Raw genomic sequence first — 22781 nt, 5'->3', positions numbered from 1 at the left:
TGCATCTCCGATTAAACATCTAAGGTGCTCATGTGTAGAAATGCTTTGATGATGAAAGCTGTAATGCATCTGAAGACTGATAGTAAATGGCAGGAGGAGACTTTAGCTGCAGCGTAGCCACTGCTGCCCTGGACCCCATACACAGGGGCCATGGGCCCTCTGATAGAGAAGGTCTGAGGTGGTGCTCAGAGGGGCCTCCAGCTGCAGGCCGCCTCCTGCATCCACTGATGCTGCTCAGGGGTTCATAGCAGTAACTAAAACAGAATCTAAAGCCTCTATCAAGGGAAGAGCTCTACTAGTGCTTACGTTATTAAAGGAGAAATATTACACTGATAAAATGTTTCATTGAACTGGAACCTGGAATGCAAGAGAATTTAAATCACTTGATTTCAGCTGCTCTCCCTGCAGGGTCAGAATCAGAAGTGCTGCCTGAAGCGAGCCGTTTGCTAAAGTAGATGTCATGTTAAAATGAATAATAAACATATAAAAACCCTTGATTAAACTACCGACCTTAACTGATATTCTTAGACAACTTTTATTGTCGTTTTTTTATACACAAAGTAACATTTCTATTCCATAAAATGCAGCAGTGATCAAACAGTGTGGGAGAAAAAAAACATGGTGCAGAAAAACGCAATGATTTGAAGTTCAGAGCATTAATATATATGGTGCAGTTATGTAATATTTTTGGTTTGGTGTTATCAGAGATGCAGAATCTGTGACATGATTTAGAGTTTTCTCAACAGTTCATCAGTCTGATGGCGGGGGGGAAGAAGCGGATGCTGAACCTCCTGTTCCTGCAATGAATGCTGTGAAGCCTCTTCCCAGAGGGCAGCAGGAGTGGTGGGGGGGGTCATTGATGATGTCACGGGCTCGGGACACGCAGCGCTGGGATGAAATGTCCTCAATGGAGGGACGAGGAGCCCCCATGATCCTCTCTGCTGTTCTCACCTTCTTCCAGTCTGAGGCGCTGCAGCCTCCACACCACCCAGTGAGACAGCTGGTCAGAACGCTCTCTATGGTGCTTCTGGAGAAGGTGGAGAGGATGGGTGGGGGCAGGTGGGCTCTCCTCATCCTCCGCAGGAAGTCCAAGCGCATCTGGGCCCTTTTGACCAGTGAGGTGGTGTTTCCAGTCCAGGTGAGGGTGTCTGTGATGTGCACCCCTAGGAAGTTGACCAGTGGAGCGTGTTTAGGGCGGTTCTTCCTGAAGTCCACCATGATCTCCTTCATCTTCTCCACGTTCAGGATCAGGCTGTTATCTCTGCACCACCAGCTGCTCCACCTCCTCTCTGTAGTCCAGGTCGTTGTCACCTCTGATGAGGTCCACCACCGTGGTGTCATCCGCATAGTTCACCATGTGATTGGTGGTGAAATGAAGCACTGTGAAGATCATGTTCTTTCATTTCTCTAGAACATTTGTTCCCCCATTCTGCCTGGAGCTGCAGTAGACTCAGTGGAGTTGCATTCAAACACATGAAGATGCATCATTGATACTGTGGCTGGGTTCCTGCTAGGACTTTGTTCGTCTCACTTGTTTGCTAAAGATCTCAAATTTTTCCTCCTTCTTCTTAAGATGTTAATTAGCTGCTCCCGGGGGTAACAAAAAAAAACTTCCTATGGTTGCTATGGTTACACATCAGGACAAGTGTCAGTAGCAACAACCATCAGAAAAAGAAAGTCTGATCCACAAACGGAGGAACCACAGTGACGATCAGAGTCAAGCCATCAGAGCAACTCAACATTTAACATATTTTCTCAAAGTAAGATGTTCAGTATAATTGAGATGATGTTTATGGCACTATAAGAGGTAACAAAGTAGTTATTGGTCATTTTATTTATTAAATAAAAACCTAGATATTTTCTCAATATTAGAGCTGCACTCTGATCAGAGGAGAAGCTTTACTGCTGCTCTTACCACAGTTATTGATCAATTAATCAGATATTGTTTGAGGATTTCCTCCAAATTACACTTTAGCATGTTTCTCTAAATAAAAAGTTTTAGTATGAACATAGTTTATGTGTGCTTCTATTTTGAAGGGACTGCAACATGGAATCAAATATTTAATTAACCATTATTTTAGGCTGTGTTAAAATAATTTAAAAGTATTATATTTTATTTAAAAAATATATAATCTGAAAAAATAAGGTCATATAGATGATTTTGTTTACATTACACCTGTTGGATTTAAGTTCCACATTTTTTATGGGTGTTGTAATTTGCAGACGGTCCCTGCGGCTGGCGGAGCCCTGCCTGGAGAACAGCCGCTCTTCAGGGAGAGAAACCCCGCTGCAGCTCAGCGGTCAGGCGGCTGGGGCTGCAGGGACCATCTGCTGCTGCTGGTCAATGACTGGAGCGGAATGATGGGAACATCTTCACAACTTTAATGATCGCAGAAGAAAGTTTCCAGTAAAGTCTTATTTTGGAGCTTTAAACAAAGCGAGCTGGACTTTAAATACAGGCCGTCAGTAAAGATTGTGTCTGAGGATAATTAAAGTGATAAAAGGAGCGCTTCTTATAGTTGGTTGGTCAGTCAGTAACTAATTCAAACTAAAACATGAAGGTTTTCAAAGCGAGTTTGGTGCAACAGGGGCGTCCTGATGTAAACATTAAAAAACATCCAGAAAACTTCACGTTCACCTGAAAAACAACAGCAGCTTCAGCCTCTGAGAGCGATCAGCAGGAAACACTAATTAACTACTAGCTAGTTAACAAACTAACTAGCTAACTTACCGCTGCAGGGAGCCAAGCGGCTTTCTTCCCTCGGTTGGTTTCAAACTGGCAGGAAACTTCAACCAACCGCGTCGTCATCTTCTTCTTCTGGAATTTTTAATCGCGGCTGACAAACAACTTAGAGGCGCATTATCGCCACCTACTGGAAGGAGTCTGAACCGAACATCGATATGAAAAAATGAGCAACATACAGGTGCTGGTCATAAAATTAGAATATCATGAAAAAGTAGATTGATTTCAGTAATTCCATTTAAAAAGTGAAACTTGTATATTATATTCATACATTACATACAAACTCATATATTTCAGATGTTTATTTTGTTTAATTTTGATGATTACAAATGACAACAAATGAAAATCTCAAATTCATCATATCAGAAAATTAGAATATTGTGAAAAGGTTCAAAATTGATGGCCCCTGGTGCCACACTCTAATCAGCTAATTAACTCAAACCACCTGCAAAAGCCTTTAAATGGTCTTTCAGTCTAGTTCTATAGGCTACACAATCATGGGGAAGACTGCTGACTTGACAGTTGTCCAAAAGACGACCATCGACACCTTGCACAAGGAGGGCAAGACACAAAAGGTCATCGCTGAAGAGGCTGGCTGTTCACAGAGCTCAGTGTCCAAGCACATTAATAGAGAGGCGAAGGGAAGGAAAAGATGTGGTCGAAAAAAGTGTACAAGCAAGAGAGATAACCGCACCCTGGAGAGGATTGTGAAACAAAACCCCTTCAAAAATGTGGGGGAGATTCACAAAGAGTGGACTGCAGCTGGAGTGAGTGCTTCAAGAACCACCACACACAGACGTATGAAAGACATGGGTTTCTGCTGTCGCATTCCTTGTGTCAAGCCACTCTTGAACCACAGACAGCGTCAGAAGCGTCTAAAGAGAAACAGGACTGGACTGCTGGTGAGTGGTCCAAAGTCATGTTCTCTGATGAAAGTAAATTTTGCATTTCCTTTGGAAATCAAGGTCCCAGAGTCTGGAGGAAAAGAAGAGAGGCACTTCATCCACGTTGCTTGAAGTCCAGTGTAAAGTTTCCACAGTCAGTGATGGTTTGGGGTGCCATGTCATCTGCTGGTGTTGGTCCATTGTGTTTTCTGAGGTCCAGGGTCAACGCAGCCACATACCAGGAAGTTTTAGAGCACTTCATGCTTCCTGCAGCTGACCAACTTTTTGGAGATGCAGATTTCATTTTCCAACAGGACTTGGCACCTGCACACAGTGCCAAAGCTACCAGTACCTGGTTGAAGGACCATGGTATCCCTGTTCTTAATTGGCCAGCAAACTCTCCTGACCTTAACCCCATAGAAAATCTATGGGGTATTGTGAAGAAGAAGATGCAATACACCAGACCCAACAATTCAGAAGAGCTAAAAGCCACTATTAGAGCAACCTGGGCTATCATAACACCTGAGCAGTGCCACAGACTGATCGACTCCATGCCACGCCGCATTGCTGCAGTAATACAGGCCAAAGGAGGCCCAACTAAATACTGAGTGCTGTACATGCTCATACTTTTCATGTTCATACTTTTCAGTTGGCCAACATTTCTATAAATCCTTTGTTTTTATTGGTCTTCAGTAATATTCTAATTTTCTGATATGATGAATTTGAGATTTTCATTTGTTGTCATTTGTAATCATCAAAATTAAACAAAATAAACATCTGAAATATATGAGTTTGTATGTAATGTATGAATATAATATACAAGTTTCACTTTTTAAATGGAATTACTGAAATCAATCTACTTTTTCATGATATTCTAATTTTATGACCAGCACCTGTAATTAATAGATAAACTAAAACAAGGGTGTAACTTAGTCATGAAAGTTGGTGGGGGCGCTCTAAGGGTGAAGGCTGATGGACCTACAGTTACTCCAGCCGAACGCTTTCATTAGGTAGAAAATAATCAATAGCAGCCGATTCTGACGCCAAATCCCTAAATCATGCATCCCTAGAAGTACAATTGCAATTCCATCCATCCATCTAGAAAATATGGACATGCTGCATTATAATTATAGCATATCATATTTTTTTCTTGTAAACTTTTTGGGAAACTTTGAGATATATTTTATTGCAACGTTTGTTAATGCAATTTGTGACGTTTGGATTAAATTAACACCATTGAGCCTCCTGGTTCACAGAGCAGCAGTCACCACTCTCTGAAAACAGGATAGCTGAGCCATAACTGTGCAGATAAATTCTTTCCTCAGCAGTCTGGTTCTGGGTCAAAGGTTAACAGCAGAGTAACAAGCATCGGTCCTCTCCTTCAGCTTTCTGTTGGGTTAACTTGTTTTTCTCAGTGCACTGGCTGGTCTGAGCATCAGGTTGGAAAAGGGCATCAGGATGAAGCAAACTTGTCTTTATGAGTAGCTGCTAAAACTGAGCTGCTGGTAAAACAGAACTATGGGAAATAGAATGGCTACAGAGAAGTGAAGAAGGGGGTATCTGCATGTTGACCAGCTAAGAATCTCATTTGTAGGTGTCTGGCAGACAGAGATGGTTTATTAAGGACTGATTTTCTCATTGTAAGCCCATGATAAACAGCAGAGCAGAGGGGTTCAGCCTTTACTTGAAAAACAGACTGATCTTGTTTATTGAAAATGGATGGATGGATGGATGGATGGATGGATGGATGGATGGATGGATGGATGGATGGATGGATGGATGGATGGATGGATGGATGGATGGATGGATGGATGGATGGATGGATGGATGGATTGATTGATTAACGGGGTTAACAGGGTTACCAGGGTCAAGAAGTGAACGGTGCTGGAGAGGCGGACGGTGAGGGATGGATCTGGTGACTCTGGGTCTCTTCAAACGGAGCTGCTGAATCCTTTTCTGTGGTTCAGTCTTTTACATTCATTAGGACTCCGGGGACCTGCTGCCTTATTGTGATTCCTCTTCGCCATCTCTAGAGATGAACAGGTGGACTGGAGAGGCAGCAGCTCTGTCTTCTGATCTTGTAGAAAACAATCACCTAGAAGCAGGAGGATCCCTTCCTCAACCCTTCCCTCCTTCCTTCCTCAAACCCTCCCTTCACCCTTCCTCAATCCTTTCCTTCCTCAAGCCTTTCCTTCCTCCATCCTTCCCTTCCCCCTTCCTCAAGCCTTCCCTTCCTTCTTCCTTATTGCTTGTTTTTCTTTATCTCTTCCTTCAGATAACTGCTGATGATGGGCTTTTATTGGGGAGCCATTTCACTTTTCATTCACACAGAGCTTTATTTAGTCGCTCACACTCCATCAATGTATTATTATTATTATGATGATGATTATTATTATTATTATTATTCCAATGTAGACAGATCTCTGTATGCAATAATAAACTGACCTGATGAAGGCTCCAGCAGAGATGGACTGAGATCTTCTGGAGTTTAGCTCCATCTGACTGGGCAGCAGTGAGATCCTGTATCAGTAGTTAATGACAACATATTATGATTATGACGACCCAAGGAAAAGTACATGCCTACAGTCTTTATTTCTTGTGATGTTTTTACTATGTTGAATTAATTTAAGCTTTCTTGTCTGACCTTTAATTGCTCTGCCTTTACATTTTGTCTTGTTATTTTTTCTGTGTCTGTCTGAAAAATTCTACCAATAACAATGATTAGCATAAAGTGTATCTGAATTATTCTTTTTGGTCTGCCTCATTCCCAGCATCAGAGCTTTCCTGAATCCCTACCTGGATTCCGAATGCAGGACTCACTGCTGTGAACCTGATTGGCTGTGATGCTGTCATCCTCAATCTATCAGACGGAAGGCTGCACGTCAGCCTTGAAATGGTCAAATGTTACTCAGCAGTCATCTCTTATTGTCAAACATCATTAACAGTTGTCTATATATATAAAAAAAAACAGTCGACAGACTTTTGTTTGTTTGCCACCATCAGGAAGGTAGAATAGAAGGATTATTTCCTGATCCTTCTGGATTTGGATTAAGGTTTAAGGGTTCTATTGAACATAGAACACTTAAATATATACATACAATTTAATAGAGAAATTACTATAAATTAATGAATGGATTATGAATTATAACGATAATTTGATTTGAGTAGAGCTCTAGTTTCCATCCGTCATCCATCCATCCATCCATCCATCCATCCATCCATCCATCCATCCATCCATCCATCCATCATCCATCCATCATCCATCCATCCATCCATCCATCCATCCATCCATCCATCCATCCATCATCCATCCATCATCCATCCATCCATCCATCCATCCATCCATCCATCCATCCATCCATCCATCCGTCATCCATCCATCCATCCGTCATCCATCCACCATCCATCCATCCATCCATCCATCCGTCATCCATCCATCCATCCATCATCCATCCGTCATCCATCCATCCATCCATCCATCCGTCATCCATCCGTCATCCATCCGTCATCCATCCGTCATCCATCCATCCATCATCCATCCATCCATCATCCATCCATCCATCCATCATCCATCCATCATCCATCCATCCATCCATCCATCCATCCATCCATCATCCATCCATCCATCCATCCATCCGTCATCCATCCATCCATCCATCCATCCATCCGTCATCCATCCATCCATCCATCCGTCATCCATCCATCCATCCGTCATCCATCCACCATCCATCCATCCATCCGTCATCCATCCGTCATCCATCCATCCATCCATCCATCCATCCATCCATCCGTCATCCATCCATCCATCCATCCATCCATCCATCCATCCATCCATCCATCCATCCATCCATCCATCCATCCATCCATCTTTAATGAAATAGGCAGATTATATTTTTCATAACATAGTTGTATGAAGGGTTATCATTAGGTGTATATTTATGACTCCTGAAGGTAGTTTACTGCAGAAATCCACTTTCCTTTGCTGAAAACGTGATTTTAAGGAAAGGATGCAAACCCCCTTTGGTCTGTTGAGTGATGAAAGCACTTTAGTTGTTGGTGAAACTCCCTGAAGTATTTATCATTTTCTGCCAGCTGGAGGGAATCCAGCAGCTGCTCACCGATACATTAACACACCCCTGGAGATCAGACAGAACTTTACACAGCAAATTAAATGTCTCCACCAATATCACTTTAAATAGAACACAACACAACACGCTCCGTTTCGTATATTCACATAAAACACAGCAGTATGCTTGAAAATAACGCTGTTTAAACTTTTACAGATATATGTTACACATCCTTAAACAGTTCAGAGTCTCCACAATTAATAAAGATATAGCAGAATAATAAATCAGAATTTCTAAAACCTAGCTTTGTCTTCCTGCATTTGAAGCATTCCTGAGGCTGTATTAAAATGCTGCGTTTAGACCGCAAGCTGCAGAAGCAGCAGAAGCAGCAGGTTTACATGCAAAGTCAATGGTTGATGCACATCAAGGTGCATCTAAAGGTCCTGCAGCGCATCTAGAGCAGCAGGACCAGCGATTCATATGCTTCTGAGCATCTGGGGCGTGTGACGCGCTTCACAAGCTGCAGCTGCTTCAGTTAGAAAAATTTTACTTTAGCTGCTGGACGCGCCACATCAACTAATCAAAGAAGCTGATCTGGGAGCTGGCAGGGAGTCAGACACAGCACTGCTGATGCAGAGCGCTATGATCACTCCTCTGAAACAGTTTATTAACGCCTAAATTAACTGAAAATGTAGAAACCTGCCAGCAGAATATGTTCGCTTTTACTATCCTAGTGCCTGCAGTTTGGATTACATACAAAAAAAACGCTAACATCTACTTCCAGCCGCCACCAATGGGAGAAAACCCCCATGAGGAGAGCGGGACTGGGGCAGCTGCTGCTGGGGATTCCCAGTGACAGCGCAGCGCCGGTATGTGGGGGTCTGAGCGGCTCCCACAGAGAAATAATCTTTGAAGGCAGGATGGTAATCTGGATGAACTGACTGCACAGACCATGTTTTCAGGAGGACTTTCTCACTTCAAAATAGATTCAAACTACTTTTTACCTACTGATCACAGCAAATATAGCAAAGCTGCTCTCTGGCATTGAACTCAGGAGCAGCAGCAGCATCAGACGCATCTGGACACACTTTACTGGACACCTGACCCCTAATGTGGACAAGCAGCAGAAGCTTCTTTGCTGCTCATGTCGCAGTGTGAACGTAGTATTACGAAGCATGGGATTAATTTCCACTATTATGCTGACGATACCCAGCTATATCTGTCTATAAATCCAGATGAAGCTAACCCATTACATAGATTACAGGCATTTCTGAAGACATAAAAACCTGGATGACTCTTAACTTTCTCCTTCTGAATGCAGACAAAACAGAAGTTATAGTCTTTGGACCAGAGTCTTTGAAAAAGAAGCTGATTAGTCAGTCACTTCATTTGGATGGGATTAAACTGATTTCAGATAATAAAGTAAAAAATCTTGTTTTTGATTGTGTTGTTTTTGATCAGGACCTGTCATTTAAATCCCATATCAAAGAGGTTTCTAGAATTTCCTTCTTTCATCTGAGGAATATTGCAAAAATGAGAAATCTCCTGTCCAGGGGTGATGCTGAGAAACTAGTCCATGCATTTGTTACTTCAAGGCTGGACTATTATAATTCTTTACTATCAGGAAGTCCACAAACTGTAGTTAAAAGCCTTCAGCTGATCCAAAATGCTGCAGCCAGAGTTCTGATGAAAATGAAAAAGAGAGATCATATCTCTCCTATCCTGGCTTCTCTTCATTGGCTTCCTGTTAAATCAAGAATAGAATTTAAAATCCTCCTTCTCACATATAAAGCCTTAAATGGCCAAGCTCCATCTGATATCAGAGATCTGATTGTTCCTTATGTTCCTAACAGAGCACTTCGCTCTCCATCTGCAGGTTTACTAGTGGTTCCTAGAATTTCTAAAGTAGAATGGGAGGCAGACCTTTTAGTTATCAGGCTCCTCTCCTGTGGAACCAACTATCAGTTTTAGTCCGTGAGGCAGACACCCTGTCTACTTTTAAGGCTAGGCTTAAAACTTTCATTTTTGATAAAGCTTCTAGTTAGAGTGGCTCAGGTTATCCTGAGCTATCTCTATAGTTATGCTGCTATAGGCTTAGACTTCTGGATAACATAGGGACCCCCATTTCATCATTCTGCTTCATTCTATCTCTATTTTTCCACTCTGCAGAATCTGTTAGTTCAATCTCTAACGTTCTGCTCTCTCTGCTTTTTCTCATAGTAGCTTCATCTGGTCTGTTCCTGTTTGGCTGTGACTCCATCCTGGAGAGAAATATAAGCTGTGCTGCTGCCATCAACACCTTTGTTTCCAGATGTTGAAGCTTGGTCTGTTTTCCAGTGTAGTCCTGTTTCTCTGACTGTGACTAACTGGATGTGCTCTCTTCATCCTCTGACATGGGAGCTGGCTCGGAGCTCGTCTGCCTGGCTGTGTGTTTTCTGGACGGGGCCGCCTGTGGAGCTGGTTTACAGATGCCTTTTGTATCTATGCTTCTTTTTCTATGTCTGCTTCTGTCTTCTTGAACCCCAGTCAGTCTCAGCAGATGGCCGCTCACACTGATCCTGGTTCTGCTGGAGGTTTCTTCCTGTTCAAAGGGAGTTTTTCCTCTCCACTGTTGCTACAAGCATGCTTAGTGTGAGGGATTGCTGAAGAGTCAATGAGTCGATGCAATCAGCTGGTTTTCCTTAGATAGAAAACTTTCAATCAATCTGACTGGATGATCTGGTGAACTGGAAAGTGCCTTGAGATGACAGGTGTTGTGAATGGGTGGTATAGAAATAGACTAAATAGAATTAAATCATATAATTTATTAATAATGGATTAGCACTTCATTGACTATTAAAATACATGAAAGTTTGACAGTGAGGGTGATGATCAGCTGCAGAACAGGGACATGTTGAAGACCTTTTAGGGTCAGCGTCATCAGAATCTGGATCCGAGCTTAAAGTCAACGAATTATCTCAATTCATCAGCAAATTGAAGTTACAGCGCCACCTACCAGCAACAGATCCATTAGAATCTGAATACATTTGTTAATAAATATATTTAGTTTCATTACCTTATTTATTAAACTGGCATATTTACACTTTCTTTAAGTCGAACATTAAATAATGAGGTTTTAAGGCGTCTACCCAACTCTGTTTTCAGTTTGAATCATTTCCAAAAAGAATTGCCGTCTGAATAGTTGCTAGCTTTAAGCATTCTTTTACCTTCATATAAGAAAATCAACGGTTAATATTTTAGGATAAATATTCAGATTCTTATCTATTCTGTTAAGGAGCAGCACAGAATTAATTATAAAGAGGCAGCTTTTCTGTTTCAGTTCAGGAGTTGCTTGTTCTTCTGAATGGAAGCTCAGCTGAGATGATTGATCCCCTGAAGAGTCATGTGATCAATTTTCCAGAGACGCATCCTGGAAAATAAAAACAAAGCTAATCTTTTACACTCCGTCTTACAGGTTGTCTAACTCTTCTGTTTTATGACATGCATGAGGACTTTCTCCAGCAGCGCATATTGATCTGACCTCTTCTGCTGCTCAGTAAATATTGATCACATCGACTCTCCTTTTTTTATCCTCCATAATGAGGCAGACGCTGCGCTGGCAGCTCTGACACTCTAACATTTAAATGACCTTAAAGGTCACATGCAGTTTGCATTCCTCTTTCTATTTAAGCTTCATGCAGTTTTTGTTCTTCTTATACTAAAGCATAGCTTGACTTTTAATTTCATGCTGTCATCATTATACCAGGAGACTTTTGATTTATTTTTGTTTGAAATAAGTTATTTCTTTAATTTAGGTATTCATGCGTAGTTCTTTGTTATCTCTGTGAATGCATGAGTTCTTTCTGGGTACTCTGCTTTCTCCAGTCCAGAGACATGACTATCAGGTCCAACAGTGTCTCTAAATAGACCTCGGTGTGACTCCAGGTGTTCCCTGCCTTTTCCAAACACTGATGGAGACACCGGCCCCTGGAACCCTGAGGGACGGATCGTTTTTTTTAAGTCTTTCTCCTGCCTACTTTGCTGATCAGACTTACTTCATCTGGAGGTCATTCTTCATATCTCAACAGCTTTGAAGCACCTGAGGTTTTTTTTTCTCTGGATCCTGTGTTGTTGCTGTTACCATGGTTACCACGTCAGTCCATCACTTCTTTCATTGAACCACGGCTCCATCATTTTGGCCCGATTTTAAAAAATAACATATAACAGGGTTGGATTTTACACTCCTGTAGAGTTTATTAAGAGAGTGTGTATTTAATTGTGAATGAGAAGATAAAATAAAACACTAACCACATATAGTTACACCTCCATGATGTCAGTTATGAATTCTCCTGAATCCATTGTTTACTAAAAAACAGACAAACATGATCTGTGTAATCTTTATATATAAAACAAGCTACAGTTACTTTAACAGCTAATATTAATTGTCAACATTATAATATTGATCATCTGAATATTAATCAGCAAAAAGCTAAATTGAAAAAGAAAGAACTAACTGCCAAATATTTCAGGTTAAACTAAAGGGCTAACCAATTAATTATAGTGAGGTCTGACTTTATGAGGGTCTATAAAGATAAAAATATAGAACGTAAGCAGATCAGATGGAAAACCAAATAAAGATGTTTTCTGGTGAAGATTCTCAATCATCCAGGTCAGAGTCATTCCAAAAAATTAAAATCAATCTACTGGACTTTGTTTCCAAGTTTTAAGACGTTTTGCTTCCCATCCAGGAAGCTTTTTCAATTCAACATTTTTTTTTTTACTTTTTTGGGATGTTTCAGTTTTAAAAAAACAAAAAATCATGCAAATATATTTAAACACAAACCAAAAAATAAGAAGACAGAAATTATTTAGGGTTTAAAATCAATGTTTTAGATTTCTTACCTTAAGGGAAACATTAATTGTTTAACAACTGGTTTTCTCTGAAACCTTTTTGGTTCGATGGATAAAATAAACTTTATGATGAAACTTGAAGGTAGAGTGTGTAATAACTACAGGGATTTAGGGACATAAATATATCGTATGTTATTTATTATCAGCTACAAACTGAAAGTCTCAATCTCGATGTTTGCCTTGCCTTAGAAATGGCTGCTTATGTCGCTGCAGTCTGACCACTAGATGTAGCTGAAAATCACCCATTGTAGCTGTAAGACAGAAGTTCTTTGTTTTCATACAGCTCTGTCCTTCCCAGTTAAAGTTATTCAGCAGAAAAAATAGCAAACCACAGAGGTGTGAAATCTTCTTTTATTATAAATAGATCATTTGTATAAAACTGACATGCTTGAAAAATCAATGAGCCACTGATCTGAGTACGGGTTGGGATCACCAGAACTTTCGTTCACAACAAAGTTACTTCTCTTTTTTAAAATACTACAACAATACGGTCAGTTCAAGTTCAGTTTTTGTTTCCTGAATAGTTTCTGATGTGATTGTCTGACGTGCAGCAATGCGGGCAGCTCCCTGCTTCCTCTAAGACCACAAACTCTGCAGCTCCCTGATGCTTCGGCTCCTTCTTCCTGTTTTAGGTTTGGCTGCAGGTCTGTTCTTCAGAGTCCCCGGTTCATAGCTGCTGTTTGCTCAGATGCTGTGGTTTGTGTAGCTGACATAGGTGGTCTTTATAGGTGGCACTAAGGGAAACAAAGACAACAGCACATTGATAAAAGGAATACACTGATGGGATTTTTAAATAGATTCTATACTGAGCTGATCACCACATCAACAATGATTTGTTAATAACATGAAAACCCCAGCTGAAAAAAAAAATCATATCCATCCACCATAGCATTGGTTATTGGCTGCAGAAACTGAAGTTCCAGGGGCCGCCGCGGGGACTGAATCCAATCGTTCTTCTAAGAATGATCCACAGCCTCCCTAATATGACCTGCACTGCATTATTTGGTTCCTTTCCTTGCTGCAGTCAGTGTGACCTCAGCATGAGCCCTGTGCAGCTGCACTGTAGGCAGAGCAAAGTCCTGAGACCAAGGAGGCAGGGTAGGAGATGTAGAGCTCCGCTGCTTCCCCAGGCAGCACAGAGAGAAGGTATCAGAGAGCTTTCCTGCTGTGTTTGAGCTGAGGGTGCTCGACATAATTCCATATTTTTGTAGAAAAGAATTGGATGAAGATCTGGACATAATACCAATGTGGGTTCAGTTAGAAACATGTTATTGTTGCTGTAGTTATGACCTAAGCAACACCGACAGACTGGCTGCTGATGAGAACCACCAACATGCTGCATCCATCAAACTCCAACTCACTTTTATTCCCCTTCAGTTTTCCAGCTAAACTACCCGCAAACATCAGCGAAAGCAAACAATGCTTGTTGTGTGGTCATCAGATTAGCTACAGATGTCACATGTTCTACCATTTATTGTTTATTATACTCTTTAGTCAGAGGGGAAAAAAAACTGATGTAAAAAATCTTTTTGTTTTAGACAGAATTTATTTGTTGGCATTTAAACATCAGATCCAGAACAGCTTTCTGTTAAATGTTCACATTCTGATCATCCGAGGTTAGAAAGTCTTATAGAGTAGAAATATGGAGAAAATAGATCATAGAGTCGTTTTTATTTTGAATGTTTTAAGATAGACCTTTAACTGACTAAAACCTATTAGCTTCTTCTTTCAGCTTAAATCAGACTTTGAACTGTTATCTTAAGCTGCCATCATTGGGCCGTGGCAGCGTTTAGTTATGAAGGCATTCAACCATACGCACACCTGAAGAACAAGGGACCATGTCAGCCAGGTGAGTAACTTCAGCCCCATTAATAAACTGCAGGATGAAAGAAACCTGGAGTCCAGGTGAATAAAGTCCATCAGATGGAAACATCTCAGCCGCTCCTGCTTTTCTGCCCACAGATTCAGCAGATCTGAGCTGCAGACAGTTTAGTTTAATCAGATCTGGCCTCAGGTGACATCTAGATAAACCTGAAAACTTCCTGTCAAATCCTCCTCAGTATCTCTGTAAACTTTCACACACACTTCTCATTTTTTTTCTTCTCCTAAAGTAAATCATGCATAAAATTCACAACTATAAGTGCACTGAAATAATGCTGGACAGTTGTTTTGCTTAAGACATGATTTAAACTGATTTCTTATAATCTGATTTGTGATTCTAGCTGAGCAATGATGAGAATGCATGTGTCATCTGGTCATCAAGCTCCTGGATTTTACAGCTGAGTGCAAAGAGCCAACAGACCTTTTCCCTCTTATTTCATCTATTCCTTGACTCTTCTGCTGCCACTCAGATACAAGCTTCTCCACCTGCTTGAAGCAATAATGATTTTATAGATTCTTTATAAATAAAAGTGTTTCTATTCAAAATAAGCTCATTGGTACCCATCTAAACGTAACTGGTTCGTCTCTGGAAGGTGAGGCAGTATCTGAGGAACTATATGAACTGAACTGTGCTGCCACACTCACATAGAGCCATAGCTAGGTTGAACCATCCATCCCACCGTCTATTAGCAGTGATGGTTTTATGGGCTGCTTTTTAAATAAGATTGATTTTGTTAAAATGATCATTGCTGCAGAGAAAACAGAAGTTCTAGATTTTTTTTCAGGTGGACTTTCTCACTTAAAAATAGATAAAAAAAAATGTTTCCCGACTGATCACAGCAAATATAGCTGCCATTGTTGCAGGCAAAGAAAGGATATGGTAGCTGCGCCCAACTTGCATCAGACCTACTTTCCACCGCGCAACTAGAGAAGCAAAGATGCTTCAGCCGCGCGTCAGATCTAAACTTGTACAAGCATCAAAAATGAAGCAGCACGCGCATTTTTGCTGCTCCTGCTGCTTATGGTCTGAACGTAGCATTATAGTTAGAGTGGCTCAGGTTATCCTGAGCTATCTCTATAGTTATGCTGCTATAGGCTTAGACTGCTGGAGGACATAGGGACCCCTTTTCATCATTCTGCTTTATTCTATCTCTATTCTCCCATTCTGCAGTACTTATTAGTTGAATCGTTCTGCTCTCTCTGCTTTTTCTCATAGTAGCTTCATCTGGTCTGTTCCTGTTTGGCTGTGACTCCATCCTGGAGAGAAATATCAGCTGCTTATGGCATTATGAGGCAATTATGTAGGTTCTCTGTGTAATTTTCTTTTTTATATCAGATTAATTAATTAATTTATCATATCGTATTGATTTAAATCTACTTTGACCCCTGAGCAGCAGTAACTGAGGGTTAAATTCTAAGAAATAAAGCCAAAATTGCCAAAGTAGAAAGAAGAATGTTCTTATTCTTTGCTTTCTGCGTAGCAATGCAGATTTTATTGATCTGTGTGTAATGCAGAATTCATTTAGCCTTGAGATGGAAACCTTGTTGTTGGGAGCTGGAGAAGTTCCACCTTTCTCCAGCAGAGTCCGCCGTGAATCCTCTGAGGGAGCTTCCTGCACAGCTGCAGCTCGTCTAGATCATCAGAGGATCCACTACTTAAGCTGTCTTCAGACCTTGCCTCAACGCCGCAGTGTTGTTCCAGTTGGTCAGCGCTTAAGCCTAGATCCTCAGAGTAAATCTATGACTTTCGAATCCAGCTTGGATTCTAACCCCTGTGTCTGTTTTCCAGGAAACCCGTGCCTCCTCTGTGAAAGCTCTGGAAGAGCTAACCTGCTGAGCCGACCCTCTGAGTCAAACCTGAAGATTCACAGAGAACCTCCAAGCAGCTCTGGACTAGAGCTGGGAAACCCAAAGCCAAGGTCTGTTCTAAGTAGACGTGAGACGCTGAAGCAGCTACGGACTCTGCTGATGAACTCTACTCCAGAACCAACAGTGACTCTCCCAAAGCTAACCTCAAGAATCCTCAAGGTACAATCAGTAGACTTCTGGAAATCAAACCTCTGTTGGCAACGCTAACTGAACTGTCTCTCACGCAGACTCCGGTGAACCAGAATCCAGGCCCCGAACCTGAACCTGAATATTCAGTGTGCTTGTGCAAAATAAAACTGTTAAACTTTTATCCTTGTGTCCGTCAGTGGTGTTCTGCATTCCTGGGTCGCTTTCAGTGAACCCATCATGACAGAACACTGCGGCCAAACTCAAGGCCCAGCAGATCACTTCATCCGTCGTCTAGAGGAACAGGCTGCTCAGATTCATGGACACGGCCTGGCTCTACGTGAGTTAAACACCCACATTGAAAGACAGAATCAAGCCATTCAAGGCTATGCTAATTACATGAACAGCGCTAATGCTGCGTCGGTTCAACAACCATTTCCGGGTCCTGTCCCTCCTCCGAGGTCACCAGCAGTGACGTCATCTGAGTTCCGTCCTAGTCTCCCAGAAAGATTTTCTGGCAACATGAAAGATTGCAAGGGATTTTTATTTCAATGTCGGTTAATTTTTCAGAACTCCCCCTGGCTGTTTTTCCACGGATCTCAAGAAGATAACTTTTATTCTCTCTCAGTTAACAGGAAGAGCCTTGGAATGGGCTCAGGCAAGATTTGCCGCTGACGACAGTTTAAATTGCTACTACTCTGACTTCATTTCTGAATTTACCCAGGTATTCAACCAAGAAACTGACCAAACTATTGATTCTAGAGCTCTTTTCAATCTTAAACAGGGAAACTCTTCTGTGGCTGAATTTTCTATTAACTTCCGGGTTAAAGCGGCAGCTTCCGGATGGAACCAAAGTGCTTTGAAAGGAGCCTTTTTCATGGCATTAAACGAGCAGATTAAGGATGAACTCGCAACCCTCGACGAACCTGCTACCCTCGAAGATTTAATTCGCCTCTCCATCAGATTAGATAATAGAATACGAGCCAGAAACAGTTCTAAGAAGCAGAGTACACTTATTTCTGCCTCACATAACGTGACTGTTTGTTCTCCCTCTACAGAGCAGCTGCCCGTACAGAGGCCTAAGCCCCAGTCTATACCGTTGCCCGTTCAAGCCTCTCATTCGGGCGAAAGAGATGTCGAACCCATGCAGGTGGGACACACCAGGCTCACTCCAGAGGAGAGACAAAGACGTTTGTTAAGCAAGCTATGTATCTACTGTGGTGAGAGTGGACACTTCATTGCTGCCTGCCCGGCTAAATCAAAAGCCAGGGCCCGGCAGAGGATCTGAGGAGTCTGGCGGGCCAAATAAACACTAAGAAATCTCCTCGACTGTTGCTGCCTGCCACACTTTTTTGTGCTAACCAGAGCCTTTCTTTCTCTGCATTCATCGACTCAGGCTGTGAATGTAACCTAATCGATTCTAACCTCGTCCAGCAACTCCAAATTGAAACTATTCCTCTGACTCAGCCTCTCAGTGTATCCGCTATTGATGGAAGAAGACTCCATCAAGTTACCCATCAAACTCAGCCCCTCGAGCTACTTCTGTCAGGTAACCACCGAGAGACGATAACATTTTTTGTTTTTCCCTCTGCATGTTCCCCGCTGGTGCTTGGGTTCGAATGGTTGGAGAAGCATAATCCTCACATTAACTGGACCAAGCGTCACCTGGAATCATGGTCCATCTCATGCCACGAAACATGCCTTCGTTCTGCTGCCCCCTTGGTGGGGTCTCCCAGAGGTGGGGGGGAGATGGACTCTCCTGACCTTTCTTCAGTTCCCTCTGAGTACCATGATCTTGCCCCTGTCTTCAGTAAGGTCAGTGCGACGTCCCTACCTCCACACAGACCATACGATTGTGCCATTGAACTTCTACCTGGTGCTCCCTATCATCTCCTTAGGATCCGTGAAGGCGACGAGTGGAAAACTGCCTTCAAAACACCCTTGGGCCAATTCGAATACCTGGTTATGCCCTTTGCTCTAACCAACGCTCCAGCTTGCTTCCAGGCCCACGTTAACGATGTTCTAAGAGACTTTCTCAACGTATTTGTTTTTGTGTACATTGATGACATTCTCATTTACTCCAAGGACCTCGATGAACATAAAAGACATGTCCGTCTTGTTCTACAGAGACTGCTGGAGAATAAACTGTTCGTGAAAGCCGAAAAGTGCGAATTTCATCAACCATCAGTCACCTTTTTGGGGTTTGTGCTCGAGGGCGGCCAGGTTAAACCATCTGAGGACAAGATCAAGGCAGTTTTAGACTGGCCAGTTCCAGAGAGCCGCAAACAACTTCAAAGGTTTTTGGGTTTTGCTAACTTCTATCGTCGGTTTATCAGAAACTACAGCCAGACCGCCCTTCCTTTAACTTCTCTGACCTCTGTAAAACGCATTTTTCAGTGGACTCCCGAGGTTCAAGCAGCATTTGAAAAATTTAAGTCATTGTTTTCCAGAGCACCAGTCCTCATGCAACCTGATCCAGCTAAGCAATTCATCCTAGAGGTGGATGCTTCAGATTCCGGTGTTGGAGCAGTCCTTTCCCAGAGACTTGAATCTGATCAGAAGATACACCCCTGTGCTTTCTTCTCCCGTAGGCTTTCTTCCGCTGAGCAGAACTATGATGTGGGTGACCGAGAACTCCTGGCCATTAAACTGGCACTGGAGGAATGGAGGCATTGGCTGGAGGGAGCTGAGCACCCGGTTCTTGTTTGGACTGACCACAAGAACCTGGCTTACATCCAGTCAACAAAACAAGCTAATCCTCGCCAATCCAGGTGGTCAATCTTCTTTCTCGGTTCAATCTAATCATCTCCAACAGACCCGGATCCAAGAACGTGAAGCCCGATTCTCTCTCTCGTCTCTACTCCGTCGATCATCCCGAGACTCCTGAACCTGTCCTTCCGGCTTCATGTACAGTGGGAATGGTCAACTGGGAGATAACTGACCTCATCAACTCAGCCCTGGCCACTGAACCCGATCCAGGTAACGGTCCATCTAATCGTACATATGTTCCATCTTCTGTCACGTCCCGTCTCATCCAGTGGATGCATGCCGCCAAATTCTCAGCTAATCCAGGAGTAAGTAGAACAGTAGCTCTCATCTCCAGACGCTTCTGGTGGCCCACTCTCCACAGGGACGTAAAGGAGTATGTGTTGGCTTGTCCCACATGTGCCCGTAACAAAGCCTCACATCAACCTCCCTCTGGCCTGCTTCAACCACTTCCTGTTCCCTCGCGTCCCTGGTCCCATATCGCCATTGATTTCGTCACCGGTCTCCCTGTCTCCCGAGGTATGTCCACCATATTCACTATTGTTGACCGCTTCTCGAAGTCCTGCCATCTTATTCCCCTCAGAAAACTTCCCATGGCCTTCCAGACCACGCAGCTTCTCATCAAGCATGTATTTCGGTTACACGGCATTCCCCAAGAGATCCTCTCGGACAGAGGCCCGCAGTTCATCTCCCAGGTCTGGAAGGCTTTCTGTTCTGCTCTCGGCTGCAAACCCTCTCTCACCTCTGGTTACCACCCCCAATCGAATGGTCAGACTGAACGCATGAATCAGCAATTGGAATCCACCCTTCGCTGCCTCACGTCCAACAACCCTGTGGATTGGAGCCAATTTCTGCCATGGATAGAATACGCCCATAACTCCCTCAGATCTGCATCCACTGGAAAATCCCCATTTCAGGTCAGTCTCGGCTATCAACCACCTCTTTTTCCCGCAGACGAGAGAGAGATTTCGGTGCAGTCCGTCAACCATCACATCCGTCGTTGCCAAAGGATCTGGAGGGAAACCATCGCCACTCTCAACCAGTCTTCAGAAGCGACTAAGCGCTTCGCCGACGCCCGGAGACGTCCCGCCCCCGAGTACACCGAAGGCCAGGAGGTATGGCTGTCCACTCGAGACAGCCATACCTCCCCCTCAAGGGGATGTCTCGAAAACTCTCCCCTAGATTCATCGGACCCTACAGGATCACTCGAGTCATCAACCCCTCAGCCGTCCGTCTCCAGTTACCGCAGTCCCTCCGGATCCACCCCACCTTCCACGTGTCCCAGATCAAGCCTGTCTCCTCGAGCCCTCTGTGCCCTCCGTCCGACTCCCCACCACCCGCCCTGGAGGTCGATGGACATCCGGCCTTCGCGGTTCGCCGCATCGTGGACTCCCGTTGACGAGGTCGCGGATGGCAGTACCTCGTCGACTGGGAGGGCTACGGACCGGAGGATCGCCAGTGGGTTCCGGGCTCGTACATCCTCGATCCAGCCCTTATCGAGGAGTACGAGCGCTCCTGCCCATCAACCTCTTGCGGACCGCCAAGGGGCGGTCGTTGAGGGGGGGGGGGGTACTGTTGGGAGCTGGAGAAGTTCCCCCTTTCTCCAGCAGAGTCCGCCGTGGATCCTCTGAGGGAGCCTCCTGCACAGCTGCAGCCTGTCTAGATCATCAGAGGATCCACTACTTAAGCTGTCTTCAGACCTTGCCTCAACGCCGCAGTGTTGTTCCAGTTGGTCAGCGCTTAAGCCTAGATCCTCAGAGTAAATCTATGACTTTCCAATCCAGCTTGGATTCTAACCCCTGTGTCTGTTTTCCAGGAAACCCGTGCCTCCTCTGTGAAAGCTCTGGAAGAGCTAACCTGCCGAGCCGACCCTCTGAGCCAAGCCTGAAGATTCACAGAGAACCTCCAAGCAGCTCTGGACTAGAGCTGGGAAACCCAAAGCCAAGGTCTGTTCTAAGTAGACGTGAGACGCTGAAGCAGCTACGGACTCTGCTGATGAACTCTACTCCAGAACCAACAGTGACTCTCCCAAAGCTAACCTCAAGAACCCTCAAGGTACAATCAGTAGACTTCTGGAAATCAAACCTCTGTTGGCAACGCTAACTGAACTGTCTCTCACGCAGACTCCGGTGAACCAGAATCCAGGCCCCGAACCTGAACCTGAATATTCAGTGTGCTTGTGCAAAATAAAACTGTTAAACTTTTATCCTTGTGTCCGTCAGTGGTGTTCTGCATTTCTGGGTCGCTTTCAGTGAACCCATCATGACACTTGTATGTCTAAAGCCATTACTTTATTGGACATTTTGTCAGCTTTTCTGACTGCTATATCAACCAATATGATGTGTTGAACTAGATCTGCTATTTTCACAGTTTTTGTGTAACACTTTTTTATAAAGTAGGGCATTAATTCATTCATATCTTTTATGCCCAACAGTAATGATGAACTGCACAGCAGCATTCTATACCCAGCTATTGTAGCATCTAGGATAGAGCTGTCAGTCTGGGAAAAAATTTGGTTTTTATTCCAAATAATAAAGATTCACTGTTTTATGAAGTGCAACATAAAACTGACTAAAACTTCAACCGAGATCTGGGGTTTATACAGATACCTGGGGACGTCCAGAACCATTTGGTCAGCAGACCGGAGAGCTCTGCTGGGCCGATATCAACATCTCAGTTAAATTTAGTGGAGAGAGAGAGTGTTAAAACTTTAAAATCAATCTTAAAATGGGCCCGGCCACTGCAGGGAGGAGAGGATGGGAGTGATGTGGCTAAACTAATATTTTTAGTCCTGAAGATTAAGACAAAATCTAAGATGGCTGCCAGAAACATACCGAATGTGAGCTTAGTCCGAAAATGGAAGGTACTACATTATAAAAACAGGCCGAAGGGATTTGACAATGACTCACCGCTGGTCTGCACGCCCTCACACAACTCTGTCTTCACTTGGCCGTTGGGCCGCTCTGCTGCCAGCTGCGACAGCTTAGTGGTCACGGTGGCGGCGGTGACGATGGCCTTAAAGCTGCGCTTGCGTTTGGGGACATTCTGCTCAGGGTGGAAGATAATGATGTAGACCTTGGGCACGTAGAGCATCCCCAGGGAGACCGACGCACTGAGGCTCAGGGAGATGGTCAGTGTGGCCGTCTGGATATACATCTGTGGAGAAACCAGGAAATAGGATGTAAGCTCTGCCTCTGGTAAATTAATCAGACTGGATGATGCTTTGTAGAATGTAAATATCTGTCAGGCTTGCCAAATATAGAAGCAATTGTACTGCCTTATGTAGTCCTATTTGTGACCTTATGCTCACTTGGCAACACAGAGAATGCAGCATGTAAACAGGGTGTCTACATACTGGAAGTCACATACAAACTTGGCAAAAACAGGGTTCTTAGTGGCTAACTCGCCTGCAATCAGGTCACAGCTAAGAGATTTCCAGAAAGTTTTCGACAGAGCTTCCAGTCGTGCACGTACATCTACATAGTGCAATGTGGAAACTACAAAAGCAGCCTGAGATGAAATGTGAGCTGGGGAAAAAGGGAAAAATTAAAAGAT

General features: G+C 43.4%; 1 protein-coding gene across 1 annotated transcript; it reads right to left on the bottom strand.

Moving 5' to 3' along the window:
• Nucleotides 1-12923: 12923 nt before the first annotated feature.
• LOC119781408 (metabotropic glutamate receptor 8-like) lies at nt 12924-22618 on the bottom strand. Its single transcript, XM_038281842.1, has 2 exons — nt 22136-22618; nt 12924-13318 (listed from the first exon to the last, which is right to left on the bottom strand). Exons 1-2 carry the CDS (start codon nt 22380-22382, stop codon nt 13269-13271), a joined length of 297 nt encoding a protein of 98 aa, XP_038137770.1. The 5' UTR covers nt 22383-22618; the 3' UTR covers nt 12924-13268.
• Between the last annotated feature and the right edge of the window lie 163 nt (nt 22619-22781).

The sequence above is a fragment of the Cyprinodon tularosa genome, unplaced genomic scaffold (genome assembly GCF_016077235.1).
Source record: "Cyprinodon tularosa strain WSP-4 unplaced genomic scaffold, ASM1607723v1 ctg1767, whole genome shotgun sequence".
In the NCBI taxonomy this organism is placed as follows: Eukaryota; Metazoa; Chordata; class Actinopteri; order Cyprinodontiformes; family Cyprinodontidae; genus Cyprinodon; species Cyprinodon tularosa.
Note: the sequence above shows the minus strand (reverse complement) of the source record. Positions and strands in the feature narration are given on the sequence as shown.